General features: G+C 48.8%; 1 protein-coding gene across 1 annotated transcript in view; it reads right to left on the reverse strand.

Annotated features, from left to right (window-relative positions):
* SPEN (spen family transcriptional repressor) overlaps positions 1-16,438 on the reverse strand; it is an 80,362-nt gene that overhangs the window by 19,471 nt on the left and 44,453 nt on the right. Inside the window, 6 exon segments of the mRNA XM_073601489.1 lie at positions 1,111-1,224; positions 1,829-1,942; positions 4,262-4,387; positions 4,677-4,828; positions 6,340-6,540; positions 8,233-8,393. Coding sequence (XP_073457590.1) covers positions 1,111-1,224; positions 1,829-1,942; positions 4,262-4,387; positions 4,677-4,828; positions 6,340-6,540; positions 8,233-8,393 — 868 coding nt within the window.

Below are 16,438 nucleotides of genomic sequence, written 5' to 3' on the forward strand. Positions count from 1 at the left end.
TCAGCAGGGATGTGCAAAGCAGGGAACAAAAACGGCACATCCCTTAGTAAAAGCACCTCACATTCAATGTACCATGCACTGTTAGGCACACATTTAACCCTTTGATTGCCCCTGTTAACCGCTTCCCTGCCAGTGTCACTGTTATAGTGACTGTATTCGTGTCACTTGTTTTCCACAAAGTGTCAGATTGTCCGCCACAATATCGCAGTCCTGTGATAAGTCGCTGATCGCCGCCATTACTAGTATATAAAAAAAAAAAAAAAAATGTAAAATTCCAGCATAAATCCCATAGTTTGTGGACGCTAGAACTTTCAGTTATCAGTATTTTTTTCATTCAAATCATAAAAAAATTAAGAAAAAAAACGCAGAGGTGATCAAATACCACCAAAAGAAAACTATTTGTGGGGGGGGGGGAGAAAAAGACAAAATTTCATTTGCGTACAGCGTTGCACGACCACGTAGTTAAAGTTACATAGTTATAAATCCATCTAGTTCAACCACTAATTGAATGCAGCACCAAAAGACAAAAAAATGGCCTGGTCATGAAGGGGTTAAATCTTCCACGAGTGGCAAGTGGTGGTTATGTTACACAATGTTAATTTCTGCTTTTGGTTATTATGTTACATCTGCTGTTTTTTATTGGAATTAGGTCTATAACATATATGTTCATAGATTCCATACACAAGTACTCCTGAAGAAGAATGTTCGAAACGCGTCAAGTTTGCATGTGGAGTTTTTTTTTCATTATTTTCATCCAATATGAGCTAAAAAGAGACCTATTTTATGATCTGCAGTCTTTTGTGATTGTGTAATTTCAATTACTGTTGTAATAAACTTCTTGATTTTAGGTTATCGATTTTTCTATATGATCTGCACACAATCCACGGCCACCCTTGTTTTTGCTTGTTTTGTAAAACTTCTGTGGACGTATAGCACACCTTGTCCTTCTGGTAACAATATTTGATTATAGCCCCCCCCCCCCATCCTTCTCATAACAATATTTGATTATAGCCACCCCCCCCCCCCCCCCCACAACTAGATCAGGATGGAAAATTTTCCTATGTGAATATTTGAAATCATGATACAGTTATTAAGGTGGTCTGTGCACACCTTAACGATAGTCCCACCAATCTTCCTCCCCTTGGTCTCTTTTACAGCTGCCTGGGCAAATTCAATCTCACTGTAGAGAATCAGGGCCATGCCTTTAAAGCGGTCGTACACCACCTGTCAGGGAAAAACAAACAAAGAACAGAGGACATGAGAGCGGCGCCCACTTAGGACTCGGTCATAGATCAGCGATCGTCTTGTTTTAGTGAGGATTTTTTTGCTTTGATTCAATGGCATCTTCTAACCCAACGGAGGAAACAAAAAAAAAAAAAAAAAAAGAAGCCGACTTTAGCAGTCTACGTTGCCTACAAATTAGCACTAAGTAAAGGCTGTATTGGTCAGGATCTATGGTAAGGATCTATGGTCCGGCTCTGCGTACTCCCGTAGGTTATTGTTACTGGTAAGACAGCTGAAGGTTTGTACTAAGGGAGGATAAATCAATCATTATTATGGTTCTATAGTGGAAGGGGTGTCCTATCAGCTGTCTGTTCTGTGTGTCTAGTGCCACCTGCCATTATGCACGGTGCAGACTTTGATCGTCTAAAAGTGTACAATAAAGTTTACTATTACAAACACAGACAAAACAATGTGTTACAGAGCGTTGTGTTTTTCTAACGTAGGCAGCCATCATGTCTGACAATATATGGATTTAAGGAGGGAAAAGGACAGAAAAGATGTAAGAGGATGTAGGTTCATCTTAGGCCACCAACTGCCCACCTACCTTCAGCACAGGCCCGTAACGGCTAAAATGACGCGTTAAATACTGATCAGTGACGTTGGAGGGCAAGCCATCTATCCAGACGCAGTTGGTCGGCATACTTTTCCCAAAGCCCAGCTGTAGGGAATAGAAGTCATTAGGTAAGCGCACTATTCCAGTAGAACAGAAAACACCAATTTATATCATCTGAAAACTACTATTCTAGAGCCTGAAGCCTGAAGCATGAGTATGTAGTGTAGGGACTGCCTGGATCACGAGTCTGCAGACTAGGGGGGCTCCCTGGATCACGAGTCTGCAAACTAGGAGGGCTCCCTGGATCACGAGTCTGCAGACTAGGGGGGGGCTCCCTGGATCACGAGTCTGCAGACTAGGGGGGGGGCTCCCTGGATCACGAGTCCTGCAGACTAGGGGGGCTCCCTGGATCACGAGTCTGCAGACTAGGGGGGGCTCCCTGGATCACGAGTCTGCAGACTAGGGGGGGCTCCCTGGATCACGAGTCTGCAGACTAGGGGGGGCTCCCTGGATCACGAGTCTGCAGACTAGGGGGGGCTCCCTGGATCACGAGTCTGCAGACTAGGGGGGGCTCCCTGGATCACGAGTCTGCAGACTAGGGGGGGCTCCCTGGATCACGAGTCTGCAGACTAGGGGGGGCTCCCTGGATCACGAGTCTGCAGACTAGGGGGGCTCCCTGGATCACGAGTCTGCAGACTGGGGGGGGGGGGCTCCCTGGACCACGAGTCTGCAGACTGGGGGGGGGGGGGCTCCCTGGACCACGAGTCTGCAGACTGGGGGGGGCTCCCTGGATCACGAGTCTGCAGACTAGGGGGGGCTACCTGGATCACGAGTCTGCAGACTAGGGGGGCCTCCCTGGATCACGAGTCTGCAGACTAGGGGGGCCTCCCTGGATCACGAGTCTGCAGACTAGGAGGGCTCCCTGGATCACGAGTCTGTAGACTAGGGGGGGCTCCCTGGATCACGAGTCTGCAGACTAGGGGGGCCTCCCTGGATCACGAGTCTGCAGACTAGGGGGGCCTCCCTGGATCACGAGTCTGCAGACTAGGAGGGCTCCCTGGATCACGAGTCTGCAGACTAGGGGGGCTCCCTGGATCACGAGTCTGCAGACTAGGGGGGCCTCCCTGGATCACGAGTCTGCAGACTAGGGGGGCTCCCTGGATCACGAGTCTGCAGACTAGGGGGGCTCCCTGGATCACGAGTCTGCAGACTGGGGGGGGGGGGGCTCCCTGGACCACGAGTCTGCAGACTGGGGGGGGGGGCTCCCTGGATCACGAGTCTGCAGACTAGGGGGGGGCCTCCCTGGATCACGAGTCTGCAGACTAGAGGGGCCTCCCTGGATCACGAGTCTGCAGACTAGGGGGGCCTCCCTGGATCACGAGTCTGCAGACTAGGGGGGCCTCCCTGGATCACGAGTCTGCAGACTAGGGGGGGCTCCCTGGATCACGAGTCTGCAGACTAGGGGGGGCTCCCTGGATCACGAGTCTGCAGACTAGGGGGGGCTCCCTGGATCACGAGTCTGCAGACTAGGGGGGCTCCCTGGATCACAAGTCTGCAGACTAGGGGGGACTCCCTGGATCACGAGTCTGCAGACTAGGGGGGGGCTCCCTGGATCACGAGTCTGCAGACTAGGGGGGACTCCCTGGATCACGAGTCTGCAGACTAGGGGGGGCTCCCTGGATCACGGGTCTGTAGACTAGGGGGGCTCCCTGGATCACGAGTCTGCAGACTAGGGGGGCTCCCTGGATCACGAGTATGCAGAACTGCTTGTCTTAAGCGGCACCATTTCCAGGTGCCAGGGATGGCTAAACCAAGCTCTGCAAATGTGGCAGCGCTGGCTGGTCCCTTACAGTCTCCTAGTGTCGACATCACTCCTAGCTCCTGAGAGGACCCCACTGCTGCACAGCCAATAAGAAGTGTCTACAGGCAGTGCCGTGAACACCTGAAGAAGGACCTAGCCTCATGTAGACAGAAGGGGAGAGAAGACTCGGGACTGGCGCATTACATGACAGGGACTTCAAGTGCATATTGCTTCCCGTTTGGCTATGGGACAGGAAGTGTAGGGGAAATCTCCCCAGTGGGACACAGATGGTGAAAAAAAAATCTGACAAGGGTTATAACCCTCCCTTACTCTATACAAAAGGGGAAAAAAAAAAAAAGTTTTGCCTCTAGTTTTACTTTAAACACAGAGACCTTGGCCCTGGAGAGACACAAGAAGCTATTTGGTGATTTATTATTGGCTGGAAAGCCCTTTAAATGGGAGAAGGTCACCACCTCGGGTTACAGCTATTGTACAGGACATGTGGAGAAGAAGCAGCCCAACTGCTAGGATGGCCCAGCTACTCTGCAGACATTCCATTCCAAAGCCTTGCAGGCAGCTTGACCTTTCCAGGACAGAAGCTGATTCAGTATGGCGCTCCATACCTTCAACCGGTTGTTCCCCAGATACTCTCCATCCATCTTCTTAATGGCTTTGCAGACACTGGTGATATCGCTGTACTGCAGAAAGGCGTACTGTGGAACCCCATTCAACTTCTTCACATCAATATCCTGGACAGCAGAGGAGAGGAACACAGTCAGATCGATCGTGCGAGAGCAGAATGAACACACACCCAGATGGAACTTAACAGGATTAAAAATGGACAGACACACAAAACTACAGCTGGACGTATTGATTGCTAATGAAAGCCAGATTTGAGGTTTGCATCTCGGGTCCGAGAAGATATTGAGCATCATGCGAGGCTGGAAGGTGACTACTGATCTAAACACTGAGCGAGCGAATGACACGACTGTACAGGGGAGACAATGGAGTGTGTAGAGTCATGGAAGGCCATCATACCACAATATCTCCGAATCGCTGGAATACGGTGTGCAGGTCGAGGTGCGTGGTGGTCTTCTCCAAGTTACCAATGAAAAGGGTGCGAGTGGCCTTGGGGTGAAATTCATCTATTCTCTCATCCAGAGGCCGAAATTCATTCTCACTTTCCGTTTCTGGAGGGAAAACAAGAACCAAAATATAAAGAATGTCACCTGAGAGATGAGGAACGTTCATTGATACAACACACCAGGCGTCTGCAAGTAGCAGGCCCCAACGGCATGGCAAGAACATTTTATCAACGCTACAGATCACACAACAAGGACAATCGGGGCAAAGTAAAGACCTTCTTCTATGAGCTTTAAAGGAATAGGAACACCACCCCATTCACACTTGTGCGACTTGTCATGCAACTTTAAGTTGCATGACAAGTTGTACCCCATATTTTCCAATGATATCCATTCATTTATGTGCGACTTCAAAGTACTTCATGCATTACTTTGGTCCGACTTTCATGCAACTTGAGGATTATACACTTCAATGATAACCCACAAAGGTTGCATGAAAGTCGTACCTCAGTGTTTTACATGCAACAGCGGGTCTGACTATGAAGAGGGAAAACAAGTCGTATCCAAGTCGCACCAATCCAAAGCCATGTGACTTTAGAGTTGTACAAGTGTAAACAGAGCGTGAGATTTGCCTACGTGATCAATCTCTGTTAATAACTGATATCGTTTATTACCAATCCTATATATGTACTCTATGCAAGTTCTGCTTCCTTCTTAGTAAGGCCACAGTCTCACTTGCCAGTGGGCCCGACACAGAATACATGCAAGAACCCCAGTGGGGGCTCCCAGAAATTAGCTGCGGGAGACAGCCCCACTGAAAGCAATGAGAGGCTGTTGGCGCATGCGACCTGCGAGTGATTGGTCCCGGACATAGATAGTATGCATTCAGGGACAATCATTCGCAGGTGATCGCTGCATGAGCAATTACATGTGAGTGGCCGTGATTAGCTGCAGGACCCAGCAGCCCTTCTTTGCTTTCAATGGGACTGCCTCCTGCAGCTAATTGCAGCCACTTCCTCAAGGAGCGATCACCCGCAAGTGATCGGGCCCGGACATAGACAGTCTGCATTCAGGGCCAATCACTCGCCGGTGATCGCTGCATGTGCAATTATATGTGAGCAGACGCAATTAGCTGCAAGAGCCAGCAGCCTCCTATTGCTTTCAATGGGACTGCCTCCCACAGCTAATCATTGGGAACCCCTCCTGGGGTTCCCGCCTGTGATCTCTGTCTGGACCGTGGAATGTGGCTTAATGCTGCAGAGTGATTGAGCTCTACTGCTCCTCTCCTTCTATGCAAGTCTATCACTCTACTCATACCCTTGATTCACAAAATATAAATAAAAAATAAAAAGTCATCCGCCTCAGCCAATCACAGGAAGATTTGCATTCATTTATAGAATACAAAGCTCCATGTGAATGGCTGAGCAGCGCTTTGTTACGGGTGAGACAGGAAGGTCCTACCTCAGTGCCGGAACCCAGCACTGTATACTGGATGTAGCCGAGGTTCCATACAATGGGCACATCTACTAGTGAAGGTCATAGTTCATCTGGACCAGCTTGGAGATCAGCCTTAAGGCCAAAGTGTAAAGGAAGGGGCAACCCTCAGAGGGGCAACTTACCCGGACCGACCCAGGCTGTGACTTCTATCTGCATGCCGAAGAACAGCTTGCCCTTTGATGCATTAAGTGCTTTCTCCTGATCTTCCTGCTGCCGGAAGAAGACCAGACCGTATCGCTCTTCAGATACTCCATGTATCTGCACCGATGTCACCTTTCCGTACTTCTTAAACTCGTGGAAGAGGCCATCCTTAAGGCTTGTATCTGGAGGAAAACACACAAACCCGTTATATAACCAAAAGCACAACCAACTGGATAAAATAACCAGAACATTAAAGAAATACAGCCAATAAAAAGTCACCATTGGTGCCATTATTTACTCAACTGCACAACAAGCATGATCTACACAAGCCAAGATCCCACAAGATTGATCTACACAAGCCAACATCCCCACCGATTCCTTACTGGTGCTACATGTTTAATGTTCCCACAGATACCATGCAGGAGACTGGAAGGATCATCAAATCTGTACACTGCCCATCATATTATACCTGAGCACACCATCAAGAACTGTGTTACTAACCCACTAAAATAAAACAAGCTACATCACCAACCTCCTGTCCACATAATGTCCCAATGTCCACCCCTATCCTTCTCTATAGTCCCCTTATCACCTCCAGGACTTCTCCAGAGCCTCTCCCATCCTCTGGAAAACCCTATCCCCAATCTGCCCAGAGCCTCTCCGATCCTCCAGAACTCCCAATCTGTCCGGAGCCTCTTCCCCATCCTCTAGAACTCCCTATCCCCATTCTGTCCAGAACCTCTTCCCCATCCTCCAGAACTCCCTATCCCCAATCTGTCCAGAGCCTCTCCGATCCTCCAGAACTCCCAATCCCCAATCTGTCCGGAGCCTCTTCCCCATCCTCCAGAACTCCCTATCCACAATCTGTCCCGAGCTGTCCCGAGCCTCTCCGATCCTCTGGAAAACCCTATCCCCAATCTGTCCAGAGCCTCTCCGATCCTCCAGAACTCCCAATCCCCAATCTGTCCGGAGCCTCTTCCCCATCCTCTAGAACTCCCTATCCCCATTCTGTCCAGAACCTCTTCCCCATCCTCCAGAACTCCCTATCCACAATCTGTCCCGAGCTGTCCCGAGCCTCTCCGATCCTCTGGAAAACTCTATCCCCAATCTGCCCAGAGCCTCTTCGATCCTCCAGAACTCCCAATCCCCATTCTGTCCAGAGCTCTTCCCCATCCTCCAGAACTCCCTATCCAAAATCTGTCCCGAGCCTCTCCGATCCTCTGGAACTCCCTATCCCCAATCTGTCCGGAGCCTCTGCCATCCTCTGGAACACCTTACCCCCAAATCAGTGCAGTTATCTCCTACCCTGTCCACTTTTAGTTAATCCCTGAAAACTCATTTATTCAGAGAAGCCTAGCCTGCCTCCATCTAAAGACTGAACGCCGACCATCTCCATCAGCTCACCTACACAGCTACCACCTTTTGAGCCACCTCCCTCTCCCTTTTAGATTGTAAGCTCCACTAGCAACACTGTCCTAATCCTTTTGTATTGTACTATCTCCCTTACGTTGTAAAAGGCTGCGCAGACTTTTGGCACTATATAAATCCTGAATAATAAGAATAATAAAACCCCGGACCAAATCAGTATCTGTGATGATCTTCCTCATAGCCTGTCCGATACATTTACCAGGAACCAGAGCCGGGTACAGAGTCACCAGAGGGGAAGATTGGCATGGAACACATGCAGGTCCTGACTCTACAAAGATGTGGTCAGTTCTGGTCAAACCCGGCTAAAGGCCGTGTCAGACTCACAACGTATGAATGAGAGATTAGAAGTGTGTAATAAAACACAAACCCCAACATAACCCCTCCCCCACAAGTCTCTCTTCTCCCCACTTTTATACAGACAGACTGACAAGACAAAGACCTCCTACCTGTAGAACGCACAGGGAGATTCTGGACTTTGATCCCAAAACTTTTGCGCGGTTCATCCTTGTCCAGAGAGAGCAGCGGCTGGACCGGAGGTGCGGGAACTGCGGCGGACTGCACCGACCTGGCGGGAGACTCATCACTCGACGTACTGCTGGAATCACTGCTGCAACAAAACAACACCAATCAGAAAGGCAGCGGACGAGGGACAGGGCTACATGGCATTGGCTATGGGAAAATGATGGCCCCCTCCCAGATTATTTTTTAGCTCCTCTGAACTGGCAGACCTGTCACATGATCAAGCACACGACCGATGCAGGGTCACCCCCATTACAGCCGGTGGTGTGAGGCCAACACCGAGCAGAAACAGGCGATCAATAATCAAACATGGAGAGATGTTCACAATATGAGATATATAATACTGAAATCTCACTGTCTCATCTATTCACACAACATGTCTAATATTTATATAAAAACAATTGAAGAGATGAGCAGAGATCTCCAGAAGGGGGCGCTCCACACCCACAAGTCAGAGCGAGCCTTCCACTGACAGCCATGTTCAGTCAATGACAACTAAGGTTGGACACACAAATACAGAAGATAAAACAAGCGGTATGACCAGGAGACTGGCTGTATATAGACAAGAGCACCTGTCATTTCAGGCAATATAAACTGTATACAGATAATAAATGGATCGATCGTTATCTACTGAACAACGCATGCGGAACGTCTCTAGCTCCAGTCTATCCTATTCACAAACCCCAACATTGCAATTACCTGCCAGGTCAGGGGAGGTTGTTTGAGCCAACTTGTCTATTAAAGTGCATGTTCCAGAGCAGCCGCCCTCCTTCCTTCACTACTGTCCGGGAACAGGCCATGTATAGACATGAAAGCTGCAGAGGATCAAGCACAGCAGCCCTGAACCTTGGTCAAGTCATTCTCCAATGGCAGCCCCTCTGTAGCCATGACAACATGACACACCTGTCTCAGGTACAAGTAATAAAGTGACAAGCTGTAAGTACAGGACACAAGCAGAGCAGTATATCAGAGAGGTGAGGATGGACGGGGAGCACCATCCAGCCCCTCCATGTCCTTCGGACCTCCCCGTTCTATTCTGGACACCCATAAACCCCATCGACCTTCCTAACATAGGACGTCCTTTCCTACACCAAGTCCAGGCGATGGATGCCAACATTCCCCCCCCATACATGTCCAGGACACGACCAGCAACTTCACCACATCTTGTACGGTGTTCTGGATACTTTCCCCATGTATATACTGAGGACATCTCACAGCACTTCTAGTAATGAGACCCGCAGATCGAACAAAAAGCCGACTGAGCTCTGCTGGGTATTTAGCCCAGAACTCCATTACTAAGCACTCAGCTACCATAACACACCAATCACAGCCCATCGTACACACTGAAATCATTACACACCAATCACAGCCCATCGTTCACACCAATCACAGCCCACCGCTCGTACACACCGAAATCATTACACACCAATCACAGCCCATCGTTCGTACACACCGATCACAGCCCATCGTACACACTGAAATCATTACACACCAATCACAGCCCATCGTACACACCGAAATCATTACACACCAATCACAGCCCATCGTACACACCGAAATCATTACACACCAATCACAGCCCATCGTACACACCGAAATCATTACACACCAATCACAGCCCATCGTACACACCGAAATCATTACACACCAATCACAGCCCATCGTACACACCGAAATCATTACACACCAATCACAGCCCATCGTACACACTGAAATCATTACACACCAATCACAGCCCATCGTACACACCGAAATCATTACACACCAATCACAGCCCATCGTACACACCGAAATCATTACACACCAATCACAGCCCATCGTACACACCGAAATCATTACACACCAATCACAGCCCATCGTACACACCGAAATCATTACACACCAATCACAGCCCATCGTACACACCGAAATCATTACACACCAATCACAGCCCATCGTACACACCGAAATCATTACACACCAATCACAGCCCATCGTACACACCGAAATCATTACACACCAATCACAGCCCATCGTACACACCGAAATCATTACACACCAATCACAGCCCATCGTACACACCGAAATCATTACACACCAATCACAGCCCATCGTACACACCGAAATCATTACACACCAATCACAGCCCATCGTACACACCGAAATCATTACACACCAATCACAGCCCATCGTACACACCGAAATCATTACACACCAATCACAGCCCATCGTACACACCGAAATCATTACACACCAATCACAGCCCATCGTACACACCGAAATCATTACACACCAATCACAGCCCATCGTACACACCGAAATCATTACACACCAATCACAGCCCATCGTTCGTACACACCGAAATCATTACACACCAATCACAGCCCATCGTACACACCGAAATCATTACACACCAATCACAGCCCATCGTACACACCGAAATCATTACACACCAATCACAGCCCATCGTACACACCGAAATCATTACACACCAATCACAGCCCATCGTACACACCGAAATCATTACACACCAATCACAGCCCATCGTACACACCGAAATCATTACACACCAATCACAGCCCATCGTACACACCGAAATCATTACACACCAATCACAGCCCATCGTACACACCGAAATCATTACACACCAATCACAGCCCATCGTTCGTACACACCAAAATCATTACACACCAATCACAGCCCATCGTACACACCGAAATCATTACACACCAATCACAGCCCATCGTACACACCGAAATCATTACACACCAATCACAGCCCATCGTACACACCGAAATCATTACACACCAATCACAGCCCATCGTTCACACCGAAATCATTACACACCAATCACAGCCCATCGTACACACCGAAATCATTACACACCAATCACAGCCCATCGTTCACACCGAAATCATTACACACAATCCCACATTTACCGGCTCCTTCCATAAAAGGACATTCATATAGTTATATAGTCAGGTAGAAAAAAAAAAAAAAAAAAAAGACACAAGTCCATCTAGTTCAACCATAAAAAAAAAATCATCATACAATCCCACATACATTCATCTCACACAATACAGAAGTGTCAGCCATGTACACAAATAACTTTACACAAAAAGATACAAAATTCACTTTCTGCCATAAATAATCATTTAACTAAATCCTAGCCGGGAGCCAAGTGACTGTATGAGGATTATAACAGAACGATCGATCTCCTCGGGGGGTCTCCCAGCGTGTAATATCACCTCCATCTCACCCCGAATAATAGAGGAAATCATCATCATCATACCTCCTGTACAGTCACCGCAATCAGCATCCTTCACACAAAGCCGTACAAAGTGCAGCACAGCGGAGCCAACAATTGCCAGACGCCGCAGTCATAAGGTGACGGGTTGCTATGGGTTACAACAATCTACAAACTAACTGATTTACACACCAGAAAACCAAATCCCTGAATACAGAGAGGAGGACCCAATATCTATACAGGGGAAGGTGTGAGCGCCTCCCTGTGCATGGCTCAGGAAAACTGAGGATTGACTTCTATCAACATGGAGATCTCTCCACCATAACTCCCAACTCTGCTCTGTCCCCCCAAACGTTTGTGGTGACCCCCATACCCCTCCCTCTGGACATTTGTGGTGACCCCCATACCCCTCCCTCTGGACATTTGTGGTGACCCTCATACCCCTCCCTCTGGACATTTGTGGTGACCCCCATACCCCTCCCTCTGGACATTTGTGGTGACCCCCATACACCTCCCTCTGGACGTTTGTGGTGACCCCCATCCCCCCCCCACCTGGACATTTGTGGTGACCCCTATCCCCCCCCCACCTGGACATTTGTGGTGACCCCCATCCCCCCCCACCTGGACGTTTGTGGTGACCCCCATTCCCCCCCCCCCGCCTGGACATTTGTGGTGACCCCCATCTCCCCCCCCTGGACGTTTATGGTGACCCCCATCCCCCCTGGACGTTTGTGGTGACCCCCATCCCCCCTGGACGTTTATGGTGACCCCCATCCCCCCTGGACGTTTATGGTGACCCCCATCCCCCCTGGACGTTTATGGTGACCCCCATCCCCCCTGGACGTTTATGGTGACCCCCATCTCCCCTGGACGTTTATGGTGACCCCCATCTCCCCCCCCCGGACGTTTATGGTGACCCCCATCCCCCCTGGACGTTTGTGGTGACCTCCATCACCCCCCCCCCCCGCCTGGACATTTTGGGCACTCCCATCCAATATAAGACATGAACCCCTCAGGGATTTGTAGGAAGCCCTCAGTAGAGATCTCCCCAAGAGACACCAATGTCGGGGGGGGGGGGGGGGGTGAAATGTCAGTTTTGGGTGAATCGATCATTTAATGGTGAATAGTCAGGATACAGCCACCCGGCCAGGACTAATGTAAGGCAAAATGAGAAGACTCATATGCAAATCTAAAACAAGGATTAGAATCCATGTCCGTATATCAAGCAGCCAATCGGATGGTTTGGTTGCTGTTTCTAGGAGATGGAAGGGAGAGCTGGTTGCTATGGTCACGGTTGTGGTGCTTCCAGGCTGACAATCATAGAGAAGGCGCCTGAGATCCATGTAGTAGAGGAGAGATCCTGAGCACTATTCATGTGTAGTATGGGGGAGCGAGGAGTGTATATATATATTGTATATACAAAGGAGGGAACACATTCTAGTAGTGTACACAGCATTGCACAGAAGGTTTAGGAATGGATTATTTTGCATTGATCCAGCTTGGACTTATAGAAGTATTTATTATACCTGTGAGATCTCCATGAAAGCTGGAAGTCACATTACTCCACTGATCCCCCCATCGCTCCCACATCCCATGCACTGCTATAGAGCTGCAACTAACAGTTATTTTCTTGATCGATTAGTTGGCTGATTATTGTTTCAATTAATCGGATAAAATCAATAAAAACGTAATATGCAATTTTTTCTTTATTTAAAGTAATAATGAAAATTATAGGGCACTATTCCTCCCGGGAACACCAATGATGGGGTACTATTCCTCCCGGGAACACCAATGATGGGGTACTATTCCTCCCGGGAACACCAATGATGGGGTACTATTCCTCCCGGGAACACCAATGATGGGGTACTATTCCTCCTGGGAACACCAATGATGGGGTACTATTCCTCCCGGGAACACCAATGATGGGGCACTATTCCTCCCGGGAACACCAATGATGGGGTACTATTCCTCCTGGGAACACCAATGATGGGGTACTATTCCTCCTGGGAACACCAATGATGGGGTACTATTCCTCCCGGGAACACCAATGATGGGGTACTATTCCTCCCGGGAACACCAATGATGGGGTACTATTCCTCCTGGGAACACCAATGATGGGGTACTATTCCTCCCGGGAACACCAATGATGGGGTACTATTCCTCCCGGGAACACCAATGATGGGGTACTATTCCTCCTGGGAACACCAATGATGGGGTACTATTCCTCCCGGGAACACCAATGATGGGGTACTATTCCTCCCGGGAACACCAATGATGGGGCACTATTCCTCCTGGGAACACCAATGATTGAGCACTATTACTCCCGAGAACACCAATGATGGGGTACTATTCCTCCTGGGAACACCAATGATGGGGTACTATTCCTCCCGGGAACACCAATGATGGGGCACTATTCCTCCCAGGAACACCAATGATGGAGCACTATTACTCCCCCTCCCAGGAACACCAATGATGGGGCACTATTCCTCCTGGGAACACCAATGATTGAGCACTATTACTCCCGAGAACACCAATGATGGGGTACTATTCCTCCTGGGAACACCAATGATGGGGTACTATTCCTCCCAGGAACACCAATGATGGAGCACTATTACTCCCCCTCCCAGGAACACCAATGATGGGGCACTATTCCCCCGCCCCCCCAGGAACACCAATGATGGGGCACTATTTTCCACCTACCCCCAGGAACACCAATGATGGTTGCAGGAAACCATCTATGGCCTGCCTAAGGCTGGCCATACATACATTATACAACTTTCTTATTCAATTTCCTTTAGATTTACCTTCAGCTATGTAGTGGAAGGGTATGCACTGCCCGATTGCATACAAATTGAAAGTGTTTAGGTGTGACCTCATATTATATGGTTTTGGTAAAAAAAAATAAAAAATTGTATGATGTATGGCCCCCGTACAAGCGGGCTGAATACCGGGTGACAATGTTTGGAAGCTGGTCTGACAGAAGACAGACAAACTTCTGTTGGACAAACATGCGGGAAAAACAGCAGTCAACCGGCTTCCAATCAGCGCTCTCAGCCAATGGCAGACAGTGCTGACCGGAGTGTTCTAGCCGGGGGGGGGGGTCCTCCTGTCAGAACACAACAGCTCAGTGGGGGAGATCGCTGTACTAATGTTGCATCGTTAGTACAGCGGCTCAGACCAGACCTATCAGTATTTATTTTTGTTTAACCCGCTGGGTGTGCGAGGCTTTAGTCAGCCTGGGCGGAATCTGATGAACACAGAGATTGTGCAACAGAGAGCAACCTCAATGGTGAAGACACTGGAAGGAAGACACAGAGATACAATCACCATCCTCACCAGCCAACGTTACATTTCTACTTCCTCTACAGAAAGAGGAAGTGGTGAGGAGGAAGTGGTGAGGAGGAGGAGGACCAGGAAAGAGATGAGGGAGTGGACTTATTTGAGGAGGAATGGGAGGTCAATGATATCAAAGGCAGCAGAAAAGTGTAATAGAAAGAGTATGGCGGGAACAGGCCACTAGCATACAGACACGACCCAAGAGACCACCCTACAGAAAAACCACGTGTAATGTCACAGATCATACTGCTTTCCATTGGACAAAACAAAAATGCCTGAAAACCCAAGATAGACATTAAAAAATGCACACAAAAAATCAATCACAAGTGCACGAAAAAACCCCACAAAATATCCCAAACCCAGTCATACAGGTGAGGATGGGGGCTAAGATTACGGGGGGGGGGGGTTGCTGCTCTCTATGCACACCTCTCAGGGGTATTAGAGAATTACCCACCAATCATCAGATAGGAAGGGGAGGCAAAGCTACAACAAGCCCGGGGACTGTGGGGACCCTCCACTATTCTGGGGTCCCGAGCAGATACAACTTCATTAGAACTTGGAATATCTCCAATTCTGCATATTGGAGATAAATGTGTGTTTGAGGTTTTGTATTTAGCGGCAGGGCTCGGCCAGACGTGTGTGTGGTGTCCTTCTCTAGTGTATGGGGACTTCCCTGAGTCCGGGGGGGGGGGGGGGGGAATCACATGATAGAAAGGATCCTACAACACATTGCCCCTTTTTCACATCATGATTGTGCAACAAACTCCGACCGTATTCACTAAGCAGCAGACACACAAGAAGTACCCTCCGACCTGCAATCACTTTATTTCACATGAATAACACCCCATAAACCTGATCAATCCCACAGAACAAAAGTCAATGTGGACGGCTGATCTGCAGAGATGGACATCTATTAAGAAGGAATGATGTGATTAATCGCAGTGTTATGTAAGAGGCCGGTCCAGGCCAACAGGGACACTATCAGCAAGAACAAGGGCCATATTGTAAGACGGATCCCACGGCTGAGGAGTCATTACCTTAACGTGGATGTAAACCTCAGACATGAAATCTGAACAAAGCACGTCCCTCTATAGTGTGTACTTGTCTCAGTCCAGAGCACTAAGCCACTGAATGCAGCAAGTCCCATCGCTCCATGAGCCAACAAAGGTCGGCTTCACCACTCCTGCTGGCCAAGCCATTTAAAACTGCATTTACCCCCCGGTGTCTCCTTGAACGTCTGGTCTACAACCGACTGAGTGACCACCTTGCCAAGAATAACCTTCTTGATCCCCTTCAGTCTGGATTCTGCCCTCAACACTCCATGGAAACTGCTCTCCTAAAACTCAAACGATCTTCTAATAACAGCTAAAACCAATGGACTCTATTCTGTACTCCTACTCTTAGACCTCTCTGCTGCCTTTGACACAGTGGACCACCCCTTCCTCGCCTTTGGTCTCCACAACTGTACTCTTTGCTGGTTCTCATCCTACTTATCCAACCCCACCTTTAGTGTCACAACTCTACTTCCTCCTCTCCTCTATTGGGGTCCCCCAAGGTTCTATTCTTGGACC

Source organism: Aquarana catesbeiana, linkage group LG10, assembly GCF_042186555.1.
Source record: "Aquarana catesbeiana isolate 2022-GZ linkage group LG10, ASM4218655v1, whole genome shotgun sequence".
NCBI classification, from domain to species: domain Eukaryota; kingdom Metazoa; phylum Chordata; class Amphibia; order Anura; family Ranidae; genus Aquarana; species Aquarana catesbeiana.